The sequence below is a fragment of the Macrosteles quadrilineatus genome, unplaced genomic scaffold (genome assembly GCF_028750875.1).
Source record: "Macrosteles quadrilineatus isolate MER2022 unplaced genomic scaffold, UCM_ALF_1.0 Scaffold_7__1_contigs__length_78375512, whole genome shotgun sequence".
NCBI lineage: Eukaryota > Metazoa > Arthropoda > Insecta > Hemiptera > Cicadellidae > Macrosteles > Macrosteles quadrilineatus.
In genome coordinates this window covers 41,441,029-41,464,667 of record NW_026542600.1, presented here as the reverse complement: position 1 = coordinate 41,464,667, position 23,639 = coordinate 41,441,029, and the positions used below count along the sequence as shown (strand labels likewise).

Sequence of the window (23,639 nt, the reverse complement as noted above, 5' to 3'; positions counted from 1 at the left end):
TACAAAGCTATAATGTTTTAAATTTAGTTGGAAACAAACCAAAATAGTATATTTCATCACTAGGAGCGAAAGTAGCACTTTCTGGTACGCAATAGGAAAAACGACTAAGTACCAAAGAGACACTTTCGCTCTGTGATGAACAACTATTTTTTATCATACCGTGGAAACAGCCTTCTAATCGTTGCAAAATTAGACCACATATTTTGAGGTTATACAAAGTTGTCATCAATGTTTACATTTCCGTTGTTTAGAAACATAACTTAAAATAACGTATGATTAGCAGTGCTTTCATAATGTGTGTTTCAAATAGTAAACAACATTTATAATGTGCCATTAACAAATTTTGAGGATAGCAAACTGCAAAAATGTAGGACCATGTTTTTCTGTTCCCTATTTGAAGTTACCCGAAAACAATGATTTTGCGGACAATTTAGAAAACGAAAAACGGTTGTTTTCCGGACAGTATGATGACAGCAAACTTATCATAACCAAAACAAATCATTAAGTCTAGCTGGTTATAAAAAGTCTTTTGGTGCACTCACCACATACGTAATACCAAATAAATTACCTACATATCCAATGCAGCGAGTGAAGATTGGAGGGGAATGATACCCTGGCCAAGGGTTGTTTTGACTGTGGGGCACAGTTATACAATCTAATTACACCTGTTCCACATGCTCTTTGAATGGATAATTTTTAGTTTTACTCTTTGATTAATTTAATTTCGTTTCAATAATGTTATTATTTCGTTTGCATTTTATTTTTGTCATCAGCAAATACATAGCGCATCACCATATGCTCTGCCACTGAACATGTAATAGATAAGAAATTGGTGGTTAAAGATAACAAATTCAATTTTAAGACTTCTTGCGAAAGTAAACTTCTTATGAAGGTTTGCTATTCCCAGTGCATAAGTGCAATTACAAATTCAAGTAGATAAAACGGTTTCATGCTATTGAAGATTTTATAATATAAGAGAGAAATGTTCTTGCCGTAAAAAAATATAAACTCCATTAATTTATAAAAATTATTTATTGAATAATATGGCACATGCAATACAAGCTGCAAATGTATAACAAACTAGTCTATTCATATTAACTACTATAAAGCTAGTTTCTTAAATCTTTATGAGAATGTTAATTTTTCGGAAAAGATAGATTTGATAGAAATTGACTAATTGCCATTTCACAAAGCAAATTTTCAGGAAAAATAATCCTCCTTTAATGGAACTTTTGAGTAAATAAGCTTAGAGTATTATTTGTTCACTGAGCATTTCTTATGTTTATTTTTTTATTGTTGAGGTAACCGTAAACCCCCAGAGTGTTATTTTCGGCCATGAAAATAATCAAAGTTCTGGGTGATAAATCAATAAAAGAGTACTCTAACTTACAAAACTAAAGTTTCATGAAATTTTGTAAGGGTGAAAAACACAGCCGATTCCAAAAAAGAGGTAACTTCTCAGTAGTTCAATCATCAATCAAAATGTCAATTTCTATCAATCCCTGACAAGATGATTTGATCACATACAGTGTGTTGACAAGGTGTCCACACTTAACAGTGTAAGTTTACACTAAGTTATAACTAACAATTATCATGAAATATTCAATGATTTATATTTTAACCCACTGAGGATGAAAGACACATTCAGTGAGCTTAGATAGGTAAATCAAGCTGCCAAATAATCTAAACAAACAGTAAAACCACAAATAAATTGTTTGAAAATCTGTAAACAATTCTAAGATTTCTTTAAGGTTTTATTTTTACTTGGCTGAGTGTAAGGGAAAATTTGAAAAGACATAATGACTGATAAAGGATTGGTTTGGAAACGAATTACCAAAAATCCTTATATATGAAAATGGTAGTCCCTGAAACCTGAAACTAGTCCTCAGTGTGTAAACTTATGGTTAAAAAACCCTTTTTAACCATGGCATTTTGTGCAACAGGAAAATTTACTTTTGAAAACAAACATGTAAGTAGTAATAATTATGTTAAATATAAGAAGGACATTGTATATATTTGTAACATTACCTTGTTTAAATTGTACATGTTTTCTCTCAGTCTTAAATTGGTTGAAAAATGTTTAAGGCACATAACTTTCATGAATAACATCAGAAAAATCTATAAGAACACTTTGAGCTAAAGCTAGAATTTCATAACAAAAATATAATTTTAAAGCATAACAAATCTCAACAAAGATATACTTGAATCTACATGGCTATAAAAGTACACTAAAAAGGCTAACAAATAATATTCATTATATATTTTCAACATTCTCATGATAGTTATACTAATGTTAAATGAACAACGAATTCTAAATACTCTATGAATAAACAAACAACAATAGTAAAAACAAAACAAGAAAAATATTAACAACATTTTCAAAATTTTAATTCATGGGAAGGCTTAGTTGTTAAATGCTCTTCAGTAACAATTGTAAAGTATATAAAAATATGTTCTCTACTCTAGCTTTTCAAAAATTTAATATTTGTCATATACTAATTATGCGATTCTATGGAGAATTTTTTCAGACTTGTTGATCTTTTTGATCTACCCGTTTTGGTAATGTGTTACCAGTCTTCTTTAAGAAAAATTAATATAATCTAGCAAAGATAATAAAACCTTAGTGGTCCAGAAACTGACTGCTGTGTCATCTATAACCACAGTGTGACATTGGAGGACTAATTCCTGGCGAAAACCACAACAACACGGGATGGAAGGTAAGCCTGTAACATAAAACATAAAATTACTTTCATTCAGTATAAGAACAAAGTATTAAGCCAGGCAGTGTAAAAAGTATTCAAAAAACAAGTAATCAGTTAAACTGGCGTTATTTATTACACTTTATGGTGATATACAAAATTCTTCCAACTGTGCATTGAGCCTAGTGGGTGACTCATGGTCAAAACACAGAGCAGCCGAGCGAGGGCTGATTTAGGGGCTGGGACACCACCCGACCGTCCTAATCCCTCAGCCGCCACAAATTTTTCCGGAAGGTATAAGTACATATCACATGATATGCTAAAGAAAGCTATTCTTATGTGTCTAAGTACATATCTACAAAGGCGTCATCCTGTAGGAAAACGATTGGGACCGTTCCCTTACAGAAAACTTAAAATACGTCAATGGCCTGACAAACAAATTAAATAAACAGCAGTTATATTTGTAGTATTGGATTAAAGTCGGAAATTCATATTTACAGTGATATTACGATTCATGGATTGTAAATGGGAAATATTCCATAAAGCTACAAAAAATCAATTATTTTTTTTAATATACTAGGTGTAATCCATACTATAATATGAGTAAGGTCTGCTTGCTTGCTTAACACGTTCACTGCGTGTGTATCCGATTGGATACGGGCCGAGCGGTGTTGGGGTGCTGCCGTAACCGTTCGGATACGCTCCGCAATGCCTTTCGTATATCTTTGTTTTTGCTCTTTTTGGTTTTGGTCAAAGGCGGACCACGTTAGCGTGTTGTGTGTGACTTGTGGTATAGGTTGGTAGTACATTTCCCTGTAAAATCTCCGTCTGGCAAGCTTAAAAATCAACTTGTTGTCCCGTCTTTCTCCCTCCAATTGGCAATACAATGGGACCGGCTACGTTCCAAGCAGTGCTGCTATCTGTGGGTGTTTTAGCGAACTAAGTCGACTCTCGTCGTTAAGCAGGACATCACCGCACATTATTTGCTATTTGTCAGACCGAAATTTGAAAGCCCTCCCTTCTCCCCTGGCAATCGGGTTTGTTCGAGGCTGTGGGCTGTGCCGCACTGGGGCTACGCCTGCCATTTGATAGGCCGCACCGAACGTGTTAAACGATTAATTAAATAATCACTAATCAGTGATAAGTTTAAAAAGACTTGGTCCTAAGAATACCTTTAAATGTAAGCTATAAATAAGTTCTGCTTATAAAAGATTTGACGTGTCTGTTCATAAAGATGTAAAGGTGGATTTAGTCCTTACAGGTTACTATGTGTTGGTTGTAGAGTAATAATAACAATCCACAAGAAGGAAACCAAAAGAACCATATGTTTTTAAACAGGCTAAATATACCAATGCATTAACAAAATAAAACAGTACAAAACACTGTAATGGTAAAATTTTGTTAGGAGTACGTTTTAATTATCTTAATGCCTCGAACACTAGGCATGTCATGTCAAGTGTCCTAGTTCGTGGCTCGGCCGTCACCACCCCGTAGCGCTGACGTAGCGGTGGTGGGGATTAGCCAAGACCGCCGAACAGTGGACAATTTCTTGGACAGTCGACGGCGAGCGTATGTGTCGCCCACAACCCTCTCTCGAGACCATAAGTCAGTCTGCGGCGAGCGAGAGGTTCGCGCACACCAACCATCCTTAGGCTGTGTGTCAACCCAATAAAGTATCTGGACGAAGGCGTGCGCGAAACATCGATGCGAATCGTGAAATATTGTGTTACGTAAGTACACTGTGTAGCTAGCGTATACGTTATATCGTACCCACTTTGGCGAGATAAATTACATTATTATTTATTAGGCTATTTTAGGTATTTTAGACCTTAGAATATTATAGTTTATCGACCGCCGCTGCGAGTGTAGTGTCGCAGTAGCCTACGTCTTTTTGTTCAGTTATCCAAAGCGGTTTTGTTTTATTTCCTATTAAGTGTTTTTATTTGTTTTCCCTAGAGCCAAGAAGTGCATTGGCCTATAAGCCCAGACCTATTTTATTTCATTGTTTACTTATCGCGAGTTAACGACGTTTTCTTTTTAAATGCGAGAAGGTTATTTTTAGTTTTATTTAGAAGTGATTTCTTTCGTTAAGCCTAGGAGCTAGCTCTCTATTTTAGTTCCTAATCTATTTCGCCTTTTTATCCCTAGGCACATATTAGTTAGAATGTACCTGTTCTTTGTCAGTGCATCACTGTGCTGAGACCACATTATAACTGTAATTAGTGTTCGGTGCGTCGAGGTGCCGACGTACACAGGGTGTACTCGTGTACTGGTAGATCGACACAATAGCAAATTTACAAGGACCGAGAAGCAGTTAGCGAGCGACGGAGACTGTTAGCGTGAGAACCCTGGATTACTCGAGCTGTCCGAGCGAACGGAGGTAAGCTTAGGCTAGGTGACCATACCCGAATTAAACACCTCACAAAGTGGCGCCCCCGAACAGGGACCTGATTTCTCTCTGTTATTTGTCGTATTATTCAAAGTATCTCACAAATTGGCGCCCGAACGGTAGACTCGATTATCTTAGTGATTCCTCGTCGAAAATTAGAAAAATCAAAAATGGTTCTAGGGTCGAGTGCTAACGCGAAAACTACGCCTAAAACGGTCAGAGCGGTGACTGAATCGACCGCGACAACTACAACTACGACTGCCAGGCCTTCACAAGCTCAAGTAGCACAAACTATTTCACAATCAACTGTGCCATCGACTTTAAATTTTCCCACTACGACCGCAGAGGCTACTCAGTCTCAAGTAGCTACAACTACGTCACAGTTAACGGTACCATCGACTTTAAGTTTACTTACTACAACTGATCGTACCTTGACGTCTAAGAGTCCCTCAGAGGATGACCCGCTCAAGAGGAGGAGGAGGACCCGCAAATTGGGTGGTTTCACACGTTAACCAAGGATGAACTTCGTTACGAAATGAGTCGATACGGTTTAGCTAATATGGGGACAGTCGTCGAACTTGGAAAATCATTTTGTAAATTTTGGAAACATGGCATTCCCCCGAGCAGTGTACGGTAAGGATGTGAATGTTAGCGTGGATGCGTGGTGCGTCTGCACTTCCACTCGGCAACGACACGAGATATGTCGACTCACGACCGGCTGACAGTGACATACGAAGTGCGGAACTTGACAGAGTACGGGAGATAGTTGGTTTGCCTCCAGGAACCAACTTTGAGGACGTTTGTCGTTCCTTATCAAGCCTAACAATGCGCGCTGATAAGGCCAACAATCAGGCTAGTAATTATCCAGTCAATATAACGCAATCAGATCGTTTTAAAAATTCTGAGGGGTTAGTTTATAGGACATTAACCAGAACAGGTGTTAACTATGCTTTCGACACTTCCCACTCTACAGATTCGATTCATCGACCTACGGTGTCCGGTACTGGTCAGCGACCATACCGAGGGTTTGCGAGCGAACAACTAGGTATTCCTACACAGGCAAGCGTGAATCACGGATTCAGTAGTGGTTTGCCTTCGTGTCATGAAAATCCTAACGTAGTTCACAAGGTTGGTGTTGACGTATCTGCGTTGTGTAATCTAGTTTGAAAGTGGAATGTTCGTTTTGACGGCACTAAAGACCCCATTTCTTTCTTGGAATGCCTGGAAGAGCTTATGGAGGCCTACGAAATTAATAAGAACGATATAATACGAGCACTCCCAGAACTACTCCATGGTAATGCGCTGCTGTGGTATCGAAACCATAAAGGCTCATGGCACAATTATGAGTCATCCCGATCGAGTTTCGAACTGCAATACCTACCACCGGGGTACCAGCGAAATCTATACGAAGAAATTCGGCGTCGGACTCAAGGTGACAACGAAGCTTTCAGAAACTTTGTTGTGGCTTTAACTACTCTCATGCGGCACAAGGGAACCCTCAGTCTCCACGAACAACTGAATATTTTGTATACAAATATGAGACCCGAATATAAGTTGACGATGAGGAGGCACGACTTATTCTCTATCGACGAAATGCTCAGACAGGCGGAACACTTTGAGAGCTATTTTTGGGAAAAATATCTTTTCCGCCCCCCTCCCCCTCAGTCAGCAGCGTTGGTACCCTGACCCAGTCCCCGACGGAGACTGTTAGCATGAGAACCCTGGACTACTCGAGCTGTCCGAGCGAACGGAGGTAAGTTTAGGCTAGGTGACCCTACCCGAATTAAACACCTCACAACACTATAGTACTATAGGTCGGCCGCTTAGAAAGCAAACTCCTCTTACATGCCCGATAAATGCTCCTACAGGTCGCCGATCAACAAAATTTGGGATGAATACTACTGACAACTTTGTAGAGTACTGATTATTTTCTGGCGAGCAAAGCTTGATTCCCAAGATGTGTTTGCAATAACCAATAACTAGTTATTGAGTTTATAGGATTTATAGTTTACCTGAATGTAGTTTCTCCTCCAAGCAAAGCCCTCAGGGTCGGAGACATGGACAACAGAGGTGTCTATGCGGTTGTGTCCCCCAAACTGAGGATCGTCAGAGTTGAGCACGGCTCTGTAATCTCCAGGCAGATCCACCCCTAGCCTGTAGTCTGTGAAACTCTTGGTTGGATGAAAGTTGAAGGCAAACAATAGTTCAGCACGCTCAAACACAACGACTTTGTCTTCTTCGTGCTTCCAGCTTACAAAGCCCTGACAAACAGCAAACATGGGTTTTTATCATTTCGTGGTGTTGAAGCCCTGATGTCTTTTTGGTTTAGTCATAGATACATAATTATAAATTAGTTATAGTAAAAATTAATAATTAGGATATCACGATTTAAAAATTTTTAAACTCAAAGGTTTCAGAGTTGTCAGATTATTAAGATATATTAATTTTTATAGGCTATTTGTTTGTTTTTTTACAAATTTAAAAGTAATGGCTGAAAATTTTATCATGAGATATAGTTAAAAGTTTCTTTGTAGGGGATTGGGGTAAGGCAACACACCAAACCCTAGTTACCGTAGCTATTAGCCTTTTGTTGCACTTATCAGGGTATCACTTATCAGGTAATCAGCCTTTGGCTTTTGGCCCACACCCATAAATTTCCCTTTTTCATTTTTTGGCCTCTTAGTTGGCTTTGATAAGAATTTGGGTACAACCATCTTTGGACTAGAGAGCTGGACAATAATTCAGCCACATTCGTTGCACAGAATCTGCATTGGTACCTAAGACCTGCTTTCTTATTTGTCCATGCCAAAGTTTTTAATAGATGTCATTACAGTTTTTATTCTTTTATAAATAATGTTTTTTGTTGCTAGTAATGTTTGCTGGATATAACAAGCTGTTGGAAAGTGTGTGCCATGATGCCCATATGCCCAAAACAATGTTTAAACACTAATAACATAACCCTGATGAATAAATAAAGATCCATTAATATGGCAAGACACATATTTTCATCGTTGGTCTTATTTCGTTTTAGAATTGCATTACTAAAATAACGCCCTGCATAGGCCTAACACACACAAACTGCAAACATTTCAAAATAAAGACTTACAGGATCCTTGTGGAGCCAACCGTATTTCTCCTCAAGCTTGTTCATGGCTGCATCAAAATTATTGAGAAACTTGTACTTTAGCATTTCATCATCAACGAGGTTCCATTGTCTCCTTGCGTAGTGATAAGAGTCGTTGTTGCCGGCTCGGGGAAAGTCCAGCCACTCTGGGTGTCCAAATTCATTACCTTCAAGAGAAATAGCCAACAGATTTAGTCGATGATAAAATTTATATATATATACACACATATCAAAATAGGTAGGTACTTGCAAATTTGGAAATACAATTTTTACTTGGGTTCTTTGTTTTTTCACCACCATTAAAACAGTGGGGAAATATGTACAATAAATGTATTTTAGAACTACTACGTAAGAGCAATGGGTCCCTACAGTAGACCATGATCGATGGCTGTTCATTTTAAGGCGTTCACTTTACTCCACAACGAGGTAGATTGAGTACTTGAATCGTGCTTATTAGGACTGTCTGCAATTCATGAGGAGTCCACTAATCTTTCCTTATAGTTATATTTTTAAGATATAAAACTATTCATGAGAAAAATCTTTTAACAGACTAATGCTAAATATTGTGCAACTGATTTTTCTTGTGCTAGTACAATTGACTGGGAGGTGAAATGAGAAAATGGTGGAATATTTCCTAGCTCCTGGTCAGTCTTGGTCCCCACAGGTACATTTCTAAAATCATGCACTGCAATAAAGGCGAGGCAAAAAGCTTAAAGCCCTCGGGCCTAATAGGATTACTGAATCTCACCCATAAAGTTAAGCCATCCTTCCCCTCCGAGAGCATGGGTGATCAGTCGGATGAGTTTGTGAAGAGCGAGTCCTCGGTCGATGATGGGTGAAGGGTCGGATAGGGTAGACATGTGAGTGTACATTTCCTTGTCCATCAACCAGAATGCTAGGGTTTTGTCTCCTACCAGTGCCTGCGGAAGTATGTTTAAGTATTTATCAGTGAAATTACAATGTTTTTTACTATATTTTGAATATATTTTTATTTTTATATATTTACTTTCTCTAATGTGTGACCCTAAAATAACAAAGAGAGTGAGATAGAAAAAGAAGCAGAGTATGACACTATCTGACGGGGTAGAAGAACTTTATCCCCCTGGAACTTTACCCTCAGAGCAAAACTGATGTTACAACCATGGGGGTAGATTCTGTCCGCAAACTTTTGAGTTTCACAACATTAGTTTAATAAATTAAAGGTTAAACATATCTTTTGACTGTAGTGAATTGAATCAGAACTATTCAAATTATAAATCTTAGAATGCACGAATCCTAGAACAGATATATAATTTGGTCAGGAAAAAACTCATTCATTTTGTAAATAATGGGAGTCTTTTAGAAAAAGGTCTTTAAAGAGTTAAATATTACTTACCCCTGTTTATTATAATGTCAAATAATTACTCGATAGTAACACAGGGCGTAGAACTAGAGGAACTCAGAGAAGTGAATATGCCTATGACATTCCTAGATATATAACGACCGTCCTTGTGTTTAATTTTGGCTGTATTGGTTTAGTATTTTAGTCGTGACAGCCACCCAGACAGACAGATATCAACTAAACCAGTGAAATATTCTCATTTTTACAATAGTGTAGATTAGTCACATATTCATGTTATTATGTCTGGGTTAGGAGTTCAACTTCTGTCTAGGTATTTCAAGGACTAATCCAAAAACATGCAAGAACAGTCATTGAATCTTACTTATTTCCATAATCTATGACACAAATTTTAAAATGGAATATAACATATCGAAACTGTACTTACTGGTATGCTTTATCTTGTGACATATGTTACTTGTTAATTTCGAGTTACTCTAAATTAACATGTCTAATTTTATTTATTATGTTATTTCACCATTTTAACAAAATATCGAATAATTTAAAGTCAATAATGGACTATGCTGGAAGTATAATTTTGTTGTATTTTTTAATAATTTGAGATGTTGGGGATTCAACAGAATATCTGGTAAAAAAGGATGAGTATTTGACATCAATATATAAACAGCAGTAACTTTTAGTGGACTGTTTAAAATTCTTTCTCTAAAAAAAGCACATTACATACAAAATTTACGATTCTTACTAAATTATATATCTGATCAGAGGTGAAATTCAGGGGGTGAAATTATGAGGGCAAAATTCCGAGGTAAAATTTCAGGCTGTACATCTTTAGTTTTCTGACACCAAGTTGGGTAGGGGTAAAATTCCAGATTTTATTGCGAATCTAATTTATCACGCTCTGACTATTTTCAATTAGACTCAGATTCCCAAATCAAGGGGGGTAAAGTTCCGCCCACAAAAAAACTTGAGAGCACTCAGGTTACTACGACATCAGCTTTGCTCTGAGGATAAAATTTAGGCGACCATAACTGACCTGGTCATGAGATTCAGCATACGCCACAGTCTTCTCCATCCAGCGACGGTTGGAGAGGGTGTGGACGATGTTCCCCATCTCCCAGTCTTCATCGGACGTTTCCTTGAGCAGCTTGATCCACTTGTCTGGGATCGCCATCGCAAGACGGTAGTCAAATCCTACGCCACCTTCCTCCACCGGCCGACAGACACCAGGCATGCCTGATACATCCTGCAAGGTTCATAGTTTTGTTATCATTTGACGAAATTCTCAGAGTTAAAAATCTAGGCTACCTAGTGTGCTGTATAAGTGCCACTGTACCACATTTAAGAGTCCATGGAAGCTAACGGCCATCTTGGATTTGCCCACCATAAGACCAATGTTAATTTCAAACAGCCGCTGAAGAGTTATTTATTATCTCAAACTATTTTGAAACACCAGAGTGATTGTAATTTAAATATCTAGTAAACTGTCCTTTAGCATTAGGTACAAAGAACATCGCCCTAACGGAAAAACTGACAAACAGAAATCCACGTTCGTGCAACACCTGGTATGGTATGTCGCCTATTACATGTCCCAATGACAGAACAGAACTACAATAGAGAACTGAAAATCATCCAGCAAATCGCCGTATCTAATGGGTATGATATTCAAATGGTTGACAACTTAGTAAAGAAATACAAAAATAAACAAAATCAAAATCAGAACTTAACCCCGCAAAACAAAAAATTTGTCTGCGTAGATTATTCTCACCACCTACAGCACAGCCTAAAGAATGAGTTGGAAAAGCATGGGATCAAACTAGCTTTCAGAACTAGCAATAAAGTTATTAATAAGTTAAAACCTAAGATATATAAAAATAAAGCTGACCAATCAGGTGTATATAAAATCAAATGTGCTAGTTGCCCGAGTACATACATTGGAAAAACAGGACGATCCTTTAGCATTAGGTACAAAGAACATCGCCCTAACGGAAAAACTGACAAACAGAAATCCACGTTCGCGCAACACCTGGTTGATAACAATCACGACTTACTTGATTTGGACAACGGCTTAGAAATTCTACACGCCTGTATTAATGGAAATAGATTAGATACCCTTGAAGAATACGAGATTTATAAAGCTCATAAAATAAAAAGCAACAATGAGCCCATACTAAATGATCAATTACAATTTAAATCCCACACCATTTTTAATAACATTATCAAACGGAGCAAGCCACAGACAAGGGATCAAAGTCCAGCAGATAATACCGCCACAGCTGGAACGAACTAGCAGTTGTCCAGTCAGCTTCCGTACTCGTAGCAGTACGCGACAGGCCTGTCTCTTGTTTTACGTGTTTTTGTGTTTTTATCGTGTTCGTGTATGTGTAAAGTTTAACGACGCCAATTCAGGTGGATGTATGTATATCTGAGGATGGCATTTTGATGCCGAAACAGCTGTAATCTACAGAAACTTCAGAGCTGTGACGAGGTATTTATATTATATTAGTCATCAATTCAGCTCAGGGGCTAAACCATGTCTATTGATTCATACGCTAGTCAAGCAACATTAGCCACACAATACAAGAACATCAAACTGAAACTACACAACACGGTTCAGAACATAAAGTTTAATAAGGACTGCCTTCGTTATGGATTAAAACCTAACTATGTCCAAATAAAGGTTAGAAACAAATCCTTATCAGCTAAGAAAACTTTAGAACAGGCAGAAAAGTTATGGATTAGAAATGAAATAAAGTTTTTATATCGGAAGAAGGATATGTTAAATAGGCTCATGCTAAGAAAATACCTAGAGTTCTCAAACTGCACGCACAAGATTATTCTTGAAGATATGTTGGATAAAATCAAACTTTCTATCACTAAAATTATGAAGTCTAAAAAGTCTACTCTCCAAAAAAAGTTTTCTAGGCTAATTAACGAACAAAAACATAAAGAAACAGCAATCTTACACGATTTTGAGTTCTATCCTCGATTAATAAATAACACTGATATAGTATTAACACTGATGAAGGTTCCGTGTTAGAGAAAGGGTTAAAATATAACCTTCCCAAAGTAGGCAAAAAAGCACAGTTTGACGACTTTATTAATGCTGAATGTGCAATTAAAGCCATCCCAGATGAAGATAGCCGCAACTCCGCTCGTGTGATAGTAACTAATAAATTAAATAGGACACATGAGAATGCAAAATCAACCTCACACTCAGTTAACATACATAAGAAGGAGGAATTAGCTCTAATTAGTATCAAAGATAAGTTATGTTTAAACAACGCCTTGTTATGCAAAGCTGATAAGGGCAATACAGCAGTATTAATGTACATAGATGATTATAATACCAAAGTAAATGATTTTATTCAGAGTAATGGTGTAATAGAATTGAAAAAAGATCCTACTAACAATTATCAAAAGACAATAAGGAAGCTTATAAACAATAGCAAAGTTCTTTTCAGCGAAAAAGAAATAAAACGCCTTCGTGTAATGAACCCCAACGCACCAATGTTACGAGGGTTGCCTAAAGTGCATAAGGAAGGCACCCCAATAAGACCACTGGTCGATTACACGTCAGCCCCGATATACAAACTCGCTCAGAAACTTGAATCTATATTAAGCCAACAAATAGTTCTACATAATAGTTACAGCCTTATCAACACCTATGATTTTATTAACAAAGCCAAAAATGTACAGGTAAACCCTAATGATTTACTAGTTTCATTTGACATTGTCAATTTCTTTACTAATGTTCCCGTTGACCAAACTCTAGACATAGTCAAAGACCACCTGAACAAAGATTCAAATTTATTACCTGAAGCAATTACCGAACTACTAACTTTGTTAAAAGAAGCACTCAAACAAAATTATTTCAAATTCAATGATAAATATTACAGTCAACCAAATGGCCTGGCAATGGGCTCTCCCTTATCAAGTTTACTCGCCAACGTATATCTAAACCATATTGAAAATAAAATAAATATATACTTTCAGACCTAAACAAACAAAAAAACAAGATAACGGAATATCACCGTTATGTTGATGACACAATTCTTATTTTCAAGGGTAACACAAGACAGCTCGACCTTCGGCCTTTTACATACATTATATGCTTGTGACTTTGTCAATTGCACACATGTGTTTAAAGACAATAAAAATCTTTGACTTTGACTTTGGCAGACAAGGGATCAAAGTCCAGCAGATAATACCGCCACAGCTGGAACGAACTAGCAGTTGTCCAGTCAGCTTCCGTACTCGTAGCAATCATGTACGCGACAGGCCTGTCTCTTGTTTTACGTGTTTTTATCGTGTTTGTGTATGTGTACAGTTTAACGACGCCAATTCAGGTGGATGTATGTATATCTGAGGATGGCATTTTGATGCCGAAACAGCTGTAATCTAAAGAAACTTCAGAGCTGTGACGAGGTATTTATATTATAAAGTGATTGTGTTTAATTAAATTCGTTGTAAAAGCCCCTGAAATTGAAATATTGACTAGATGGTTTTTTAAACACATATCATAAAGTTCCAGTGATCACAGCCGTGCTACATGTTTCGGCAGAATGCCATTGTCAAACACATCAGTTGTGTGTTAGATGTATATGCATATTTAAACCATCAACGGTGCTAATCAAGCGCAATTAATGTCATATTGATGTTCTTTGGTCCAGGATCACTTTTTGAATATTAAAATTGTATAAGATTACCTGTTTCCGTCTGTGATCCTAAATTTGTTGTGTTCCTAAACGGTTTCAAGGTTATAACCTCATCATCAGGATTTTGTTGTCACTCTTGAGAGATCGTCAAGTTTTATAAACACACTAAAACACTAACATTTAAATAAATAAAACGCGAGACATATTTACAGACGAAGACGATTAACATAAATTCGGGAACTAGTTCCACACACAACGCGGCACGGGCAGACGTTTTGTCATGACGGGTTGTGGCTGACCTTGCTGCCCCCTCCCATTATCAGGGGGCAATGTCGTATTGCCGTACAATGAGGTATTTTTGCCTCTCATTATTGTAGATGCGAATCGCTGCATCTTTATTATGTTCGATTTAAATTATGTTTGTTCATTTAAAACTTTTTGGGGCTCTTGACTTGATGGCTTTATAGATTTCAAACTCTTCCATGCTATTTAAAAACTTCCTTTTCTTGGGCAGAGATGCGGTACTTTTAAATTCATCTCAAAACTTGTGTAATTATGGTTTTCATTTATTAGATGGTTGGCAAATATTTATTTTGAATCTCATTTTTTACTGGACAGGATGTGTTCTTTATATCTTATATGAAATGAACGAGATGTTTAACCTACCTATGTAATATTTATTTTTTCCTTCACAGTCATCACACTGGAGCTTGTAAACTCCAGTTTTGTCCTCCTTCCCAGTTTTTTGTTTATTATTATTTTCCTTCAACATTGAGCTCAGTTTGTTGTTTGCTCTAAATGAAACTGTGACATTATTTTTTGCCATTTCCCTCTTTTATGTATGATTGAGGACGAAGCCATAATCAGCAGAAGCAAAACGTTTTCCAGGAGTGGGTGGATTGGTCTGTTTTTTTTTTTTATTTTTATGTTGGATTACTAATTTGTCAATAATTTTGCTTTTATAACCATTGGCTATTCTATGTGTTTTATATTAATGTATTCCCTGGCCTGATGTGTTTGACATTAGCATCCTGTGGAAACATGTAACATAGTTGTTACCATAGGGACTACATGGTAGACGGTATTGTAAAACCCAAAATAGTGTTTGAGTTTCGCTATGATAGACTTTTCCCATTCAGATAGGCTTTCTATCACAACAACAGTGGTCATTAATGTACGAGTTGTCAAGCGAAAGTGTGATTTCCTACCTCAGCAATGGTGGTCAACTCAGGGTTCAGCTTGTGAAGCACATGATTGGCCAGCATCAGATAAACTATGGCTTCCGTGTCTACGTTGAGACCGAAATATTCATCATAATGTCCGCTGAACCCCTGACCGATTCCTCTAGAGTGGTACAGCATGGACGTCACTCCATCAAACCTGTAACACAACCATTGTACGTGAGACGGCTTATATCAGCTGTTTACTGCTGTTGAGTTTGGTCATGGGAGGAAGAATAGATAAATACAAATATTAAGTAAAAACACACTAAAAAACCAAAAGTGCAGCCTAACAAATAGCTTTTACTCTAAAAGTTTAAAGAAAGTAATAGTTTTATTTAATTTGGTTTTCATTGAAATAGCAATCAAAAATCACTAAGACTTACTTATAAGACCTTTATGGAAAGGGTTGATGTCAGCGAGCTTGTCACAAAATATGTATACTGTATACTACTACAGTCAAAAAATTCCTAGAATGAATTTCTGTAGACATTTAGCACGATTACCAGTGGGAAATTTGTCTTGCAGTAGTTAGTACGACTCTTGGGGAAGGCATTTCGGTAGTGGGGATATAGCTGACAAGCCGTAGTGCAGCATTGGTAAGTACTTTTCGTGTACCTGCAAGTCTACTTTGTTGGTTGTTTACCACAAACTGGCACAAACTTGGTAGAGGGTGTGACGTAATTTTCCTGAGGGCGACACGTGGGAAATTACGCCACCTATACGATAAGCGAAGTCCCAGGAATCGCACAAGTCTGGTCGCGGGGATTTTCCCAGGAGTCGATAGTTATTAGGATAGCCTAAATTTGATAGCCCTGGTTATCAGAGCTCGAGACGAACGTAGCGGGTTACCAAACACCAAACTTAATATCACCAGTCTAGTCAGGGGGCTTGTGGGGAAACTGGTAATTTTGACTAGACTCTAATTTTGACTAGACAACTAGTAAACTACGTAGTCACCCCGCTTACCTACGGAGTTAAGGCGTTAACCTGAAACAGAGGTTAGTATAAGATAGGCCTAGCCAAGCCTAATTCCCAGAGTCCGAATTTATTAAACGAACAAAAAATACAAGTTGGCTCAAGTTGTCCAGGTAAGAAACGAAACGAAACAACTGAAACTAAAAAAAAAAAAAAAAAACTGCACCTTGAGCTTAAAGGTCGATTCACACACATCAGTTACGGAACGTCTCAGTCCAGTCACTTCAGGCACGTCACAGTTAACAAAAATATTCTTTAATGGATTTGGATTTTCTATTGCGCTATCTACACTTATCCGTTGCAGTCCCGTCAGTCGCTCTAACGGCATCCGTCAGTTAATTTCAGATTTCTTTCCACCGATACTTTCGGATTGTTCGGACGCCTGACGGACTTGTTTAAGGTTAGAAAATGAAAATAGTGTTTATGTTTAAATGGTTGTGTTTATGTTTTGAGTACTGTTTGTAACAATCAACAAGATGGACAATGAAAATTTGATAGAATATAGGTTTATAATTTAAAACTTTTGACTGTAAATTACTGTGAATTTTAGAGCCGGAAGACTGACTGAAACCAACTGAAGGACTATTGACTGAGAAATTGCGGATGTAACTGAGACTGAACTGTAACTGGACTGTAACGGAACTGTGACTGAACTGATATGTGTGAATCGACCTTAAAACGAAAACTAAAACTTCTACTTTCTCACGTGTTCAACTTGAACCAACTTCGACAAAACTTGTCCAGCAGAAACCTGACTGATGGGGCAAACTTAGGGTCTTTAACTTTAAGAAAAAGTGTTTAAGAATTTAACAAAAAAAGTCCTAATACAGATTATGAAACGTTAATTGAATGGATATGTCACCAACTGTTAGACTTTACTCAATTTGTTGGTTAAGGCGTATGACTAGGTCTGCGAATCAGGCCTAGCCTGCAAGTTCAACCAAGTTTCGTTCACGAAAACTGGTCGAGTAATATACGAGAACCTGAGAAGTTAATTACGAAACTCACCAGATGACAAAATTATAACAAACTATGTTCCTGCACACGTTCACTACAAAACTATAAATTCGAACTTAAGCTTTCAGAGCTTGCAAAAACGTAACTTGCGCGAATTTATCGAAACGAAAAGACGAAGAAACAATCACTTCAAAAATGAAAACGAAGACGAACCAGCGAAACCTTGGGCATCAGAATGACTATTCTTCTTTCTTCCCACTTCACTTTCGTCCAAATTTGAGACAAAGGTTAACTCGCTCCCTCATTGGCCAGCAGAACCGAAGTCAGCTGAGACCCGTGCCAGGGAAGGCAGGCGCATGACAGCTTCAAACAGCTTTACAGCCGCGTAACACTCAAAAGATGGCTCCGCCGCCTTATTTTCTCCCGTAGCCTGCCCCAAACATAGTCAAACAACCAGACAAACAACTGACACTGACATCGTCTGCGGTCTTGGATTTAGAGGTTAGGTATGATGTCAGTTTAGTGGTGCAACTAGGCTTCTCCAACAGCCAACATCTGGCTGTTTAAGTTTCGTGGTTTAACCATTATTTTACCCCCCCCCCCCCTACACATGTGGCCTGTTACAAGGGTCATAAAGATAACACCATGTTTCGTCACCAGTCACAATTTCATTCAAAAAAATTGGACTTGCATCGACCGTATCAATGAATTCACCAGCCATTAATATTTGAATTTCTTTGTACTCAGGAGACAGCATTTTTGGAACCATTCACAAACAAATTCGATGCATGTTCAAATGATCATGAAGGATGGTGTGAACACTTCCATGAGATAAACGTACCTCAAATGCAATTTCATCGATTGTTAATTTAGGATTTTCACGCTTTTTTGTTTGTCGCTGAATGATTGTCATTGACTGAAGTTGAAGGACGTTTTTTACGAGGGTCATTGTCAATGCTTTCATGGCCTTCACAAAACCATTTTTGCCACTCATAAACTTGACTTTTCTTCATCGCCTCTTCTCCATAACCTTGAATTAACAACTCAAGAGTCTCACTAGGTGGTTTTTAAGCAAAACAAAAATGCTGTATTTCTGCATTTCAATGCAGGTAAACGACTGACAGTAACCGGCAATGTATACTTGCAGGTACACAAAAAGCGCTTACCAATGCTGAACTACGGCTCATCAGCTATACCCCCACTACCTAACTACTGCAAGGCGAATTTATCGCTGACAATCGCGCTAAATGTCTACAGAAATTCATTTCGGGAATTTTTTGTCTGTTACATATATAACACTATCTCATCCTATTGTAAAACTTTTTAGAAAGTAGGTTGAAAACAACTTTTGCTGTCTTTAAAAATCACAGCTTCAATTTGATTTTTGTGTCAACACCATCAGATGATTCATCTCAGAGATATTTAGATCTCAGAGAAATAAGTTCAAACTCAAGTGCACCTTTTTCCCCCTAACGCAACATCAACATGGGCAGAATAAAATGTAACTCAGGACTAAGAAAAACATGATTCTGATTTCTTTTTAATAAACAAATGAAGGATTTTCTATTGTAAGTGCTTACCTGAATCCATCAAATCCATATTCGTCAATGTACCATCGAAGGTTTGAGAGAAGGAAACGCAGAACTTCATGCCTGTCAAAAACAAACACTGTTTCATTGCATTTAAAAATGGATTGGGTTAACAAAATCGGAGTCCTGCCAATACAAATCAATTGGAACCGGACTCTTTTTGGGCTACAAAATGGTTTGCATTAGTCAGAAATGCAGTTAAACTTATTAAAACAATTTATTTTTATAACTGTAAATTGCCGTTAATAAATTGGTATTGGTTCGTAGTAATAATTATCCAAATGTTGTGTCCTATGAAATATTTTATTACAACGATCGCATTCCACCATTTGTAGGCCTAGCAAAATAGTTTTAAAAATTGTCACTACTCTTGTAGCACAATCCTAATTGCTCGCTGTAGTTTTTTTTCTCTTTGTTACTTATTTGATCCTGAGTAGGGCTTTTTGAGGGCTTTTTGACGGAATTTCTATGCGTTTAACATATGGTGGATCGGTTTTAGGTTTACCCTTTTTTAATATAGTAAAAAGTAAGTTAAATATTTGAAGCTTTGTAACTTTACTAGTGTACATGTTGCTCGAAATCAGCAATTGCAAAGAAGTACAGGAGATAAACAAATAACTTGTTTAAAAACTAATAACATTCATAATTTCCGATGATTTTAAAAGAGTCAACTAAAAGATTATTAACTAATGGAAATACTCACAATTTACATAACAGTCCTATTCCAGTTTAAAGAGTTAATTTATAACAATTAAACTGCCCATTGACGGGAAAAGGTAAGCTTACAATTTAAGTCAACGTAAAAAGGCTGTCAGCTTTTATAACGTACCGTACCTAAGTTATTTAGCAAATTTGTAGACAATAAGGTGTAGAGCATCAACGGGAAAAATCTTTTTCATAATCATTGAAGAAGATTTATAATAAATAATCTATCATAAAGTTTAAGATTAAATAAACCTACCACATATTTGTTTTATTTTTTAGATCAGCTGTCTGAAATTGTGAAATAGTTATTTGACAGTTCTGGTTGTTTACATTTAAATGTCAAAGCAAATGTAAACATTGTGAATTTTCTAATGCTTCCATGGAGACCAATGATTAATATTTAATTTCTGACAACAGCTGGAGTTTCAAAACAATGTTTGTTTCCCATGTTAATCTTATGGAGAAATCCGAAACTCTAAAGGACCCCAGTGCCTCACTCTCTAATAATTTACCTAAAAAGAAAGTTTTCTGCTACGCTCTTTCCAATGACACCAAAAACATGTCAATCAGTTCAGTAGTTTTGGAGGAGTAATTGTCACAAAAATCCTGCTTGCGTATTAAATAAGTATAGATATGTATATACAAGTATATTGGCCATATTAAAATAACTTATGGACTTCCATGACAGTATATACTGTTATTTGTAGTGACCCCTGTTACCAGTATAATGACTCCAGTCATTGGCATGCCAATAACCACAATAATTAACAGTGCCAATCGGTATTAGGGTATTTACCACAGTTATTGGCATGCTAGTAACCACAGCTTATTGGTAGTGCCAAGGTAGTGCCAATAACTAAATCAAATCACTACATATTTCAGACACAGTTGGTGTAACCCTCATATATTGGGTATTTCTTTAGTATATGGGTACAAGGTTGGTGGGAATAGTCAAATCAGTCTTTCCTAATACTAATGAAATGATGAAAACGTAATTTTTAACATTCAGTTTGAATAGGAAACAATAAATAGGTCTTCAAGTCATTGTCAGATTCTTAAGGAAATGTGAAGAATCAATACAAATCTGCTTAACCTTTGAACACAATTTTATGTGCAAGTTAGCATGGCCTCTAAAATAACCAAACACACACTTAAGTACAGAGAACTCATGTGGGCATCTCAGCAACTAACTCCCCTCTTCCACAGACTTTTGAATTGAGTTGTACAAGGCTTTGAAAAAAAGGTGCCAATAACTATGGTAGTGCCAATAACTCTAGCTCTTACCCTACTTAGTTAAATCAAAACCGGTTTTTTAATCCTTTGTTTTCGACGACCCCAAACAGTTTGTCTTTTTTATAAATTTTATGTTCACACAACTCGTGTATACCAATTCATATTATAATAATATAATATATAATAATAATTCTTATAATTTGTCTCAACACATTACAATTTAGGGAACAGAAGACATTTTGTGCAGAACTGAAATGACAATTGTGACCAATGAACACTTCATTTCTACATGACTAGCGCTAATAATAAGTGATAATAACTAGCTATGTGTAGATGGAAATTTTTGCGCTAGTGTGCCCAGATAGCGCTAATAGCGAATATTAGCTGCTAGTAAACAAGCTACGTGTACACGGGCCTTTACTAATTACCCAATCACAAGCGTTATGTCATATCGTCTACTGTTGTGACATAGCACAGAGCAGACAAATGTGTAAGGAACAGACGGTTGAAGCTACCGATCGATATTTCTTTGTTATACTTCTATTTTGTTTTTCTCAAATGAGTAAATGAACTGAAAAGTTTAAAAAACAATAATGTGGGAGCCTACTGCATCTAAATAATGGGCAGAAAAAGTTAAATATAAAATATACAATAATGTATTTCAACACATTAGACTAAAGAAATACAATTTATACAATTGTCTAGGTATTTTTCTTTCAAGGTTATGTAACATAATTTTAGAGCCACCTAATGACCACGGTTGATCTGCTGCCAGTTGATCCGCCCCCAGTTAATCAAGGATCTACTTGTGTTTGGATTACAAGTTACAATAGATTAATTATAAACACAAGTTAAGCTCGAAAAAAGTTGATGGCAACAGCATTTTTACAAGAGCTTGACTCAAGCTCAGCACGATTTAAAGTCTATGGCTCACACACCACTACTTATTCAATATTATTTTAAAAGAAACCATATCAAATATGCAACATTCATTTTTATTTTTAATAACCACAAACATTTAATCATACAAAGCTTTTTTACAATTAAAGGATTTTATGATAAAAACTAAACTTTTGTTTTCTTGAAGAAGTAATTTTTAGTTATATTAAAAATCTAAAGCCCTATACTGACTAGTGACAACATAAAAATTGTTTTCAAGGTTGTAATAACCATTATTTGTTTATACTATTCGATTTATTTTAGTTACTACAGTTTATTTGTATTCAATTAGCCCCGGTCCTGTCACTAAAATTTGTTCGATAGATAATTAATTGATTAAGTAATGACAAGTGATAGCCGAGTCCAGAATCAAATGACATCCCACTCTGATTTGAAGGCGAGTTATAATTGTACATAAAGGCTTGTTGTGTGTATAATTGTACATAAATATTGTTGCTTAAAAAATAAATAAACAAAATTATAGTTATTGGAAAGGGTGTTGAAAATTGTACAGCTTACTCAGAGTAGTTAAACAGGCGACTGTCCCAGAGAGAGTGTTCTCCACGGGCTCCATCGTGGAAGTAGCAGCTGTTAGTACCGTCGAACTGGTTCAGTCCATCGAGTACGTTCTTGGAAGCGTGGGAGTGAACCATATCGAGTAGCACGTAGATGCCGTGAGCATGAGCCACGTCTACTAGCTCCTTGAGCTCATCTGGTGTGCCGTACCGGCTTCATACAAAAATATTAAAGGGTAGAAATTGTTGTGTGATAGCACTTTTAAAAATACTTTTGAGCCCTTTTTTTGTATTTTTTTACAACTTTAGGCTCACCTATCCAGTAAAAAGGTCTTGTATGCAAGGAGAACGGCCCCTGTCTTGAAAAGATCCATCAAAAAAATCTATATGATGATAAATAATTTTTAAAACTGTACTGGTGTTTAAAAGGGAGAATCACTTTATAGGGTATATAATTCATTGAGGTGGGGAGCCCTGGGAACACTTAATATATTTAACAGTTCTCCAGAGAATATAACTTTCACAAAAGTATATTTGCTTTGTATACACATAGCATTTTGTGAACAAAATTAATTTTGGCTTGCTCACTCCAGAAAGGAGTAAAACTAAACTACTTTGACTCAAAGTTGATACAAAACCCATTTTAATTTGAAATTATTACTACAAATATGTCAAAGAATGTTGAGGTTATTGTGATAACACTTTGCTTTTATCTTGGGAAAGCTGCTTAGAATATTCTTGTATTTAGAATGGAGAGGACTAATGACAACAACACACATTGATGTCGTAATAAATTCCATGCCAATAAAATACATTTTGATGTGATGATTTTTGAAAGTCCATTAAAACAGTGTAGTGTGGCGAAAAAATATTGATCAATTTATCAAGTAGCTTGAAAGTCATTACATCCACTATTGTAATGACTTTCAAGCTACTTGATAAATTGATCAATATTTTTTTGCCACACTACACTGTTTTAATGGACTTTTTACACAAGGATTTAGTCCGGAAAACAGCTGTTTGCCGCCTGCTTAATCATAAATCAAATAGTATTTCATCACATACTAATACTACTGTACTGAACAACTATAAAAAACTATACTTGTCCAGTAAACATTTATTTTCCGGACTAGTAACGTAATATACTATTTTGTACTGTCTTCCCATTGCATTTACTGTATTGGAATCTGATGGTTTTTTTAACAATATACAGTTTACTGTTTACTGTGTTTAAACATAATTATTTTTTCAAAATACTGTTTTTCATAACATTTTTGTTGTTGTGACTGTAAATTTG

The 23,639-nt window shown here is 36.5% G+C and overlaps 1 protein-coding gene across 1 annotated transcript in view; it reads right to left on the bottom strand.

The window, feature by feature from the left end:
• Nucleotides 1-1,013: 1,013 nt before the first annotated feature.
• Nucleotides 1,014-23,639, bottom strand: part of LOC128998067 (1,4-alpha-glucan-branching enzyme) — a 35,965-nt gene continuing 13,339 nt past the window's right edge. The window contains exons 7-14 of the mRNA XM_054424043.1: nt 22,347-22,556; nt 18,942-19,013; nt 15,415-15,586; nt 10,585-10,794; nt 8,961-9,132; nt 8,195-8,379; nt 7,101-7,349; nt 1,014-2,723 (exon numbers count right to left, since the gene is read on the bottom strand). Of these exons, the coding sequence (XP_054280018.1) occupies nt 2,679-2,723; nt 7,101-7,349; nt 8,195-8,379; nt 8,961-9,132; nt 10,585-10,794; nt 15,415-15,586; nt 18,942-19,013; nt 22,347-22,556 (1,315 nt within the window). The 3' untranslated portion in view covers nt 1,014-2,678. The remainder of the gene's footprint in view (nt 2,724-7,100; nt 7,350-8,194; nt 8,380-8,960; nt 9,133-10,584; nt 10,795-15,414; nt 15,587-18,941; nt 19,014-22,346; nt 22,557-23,639) is intronic.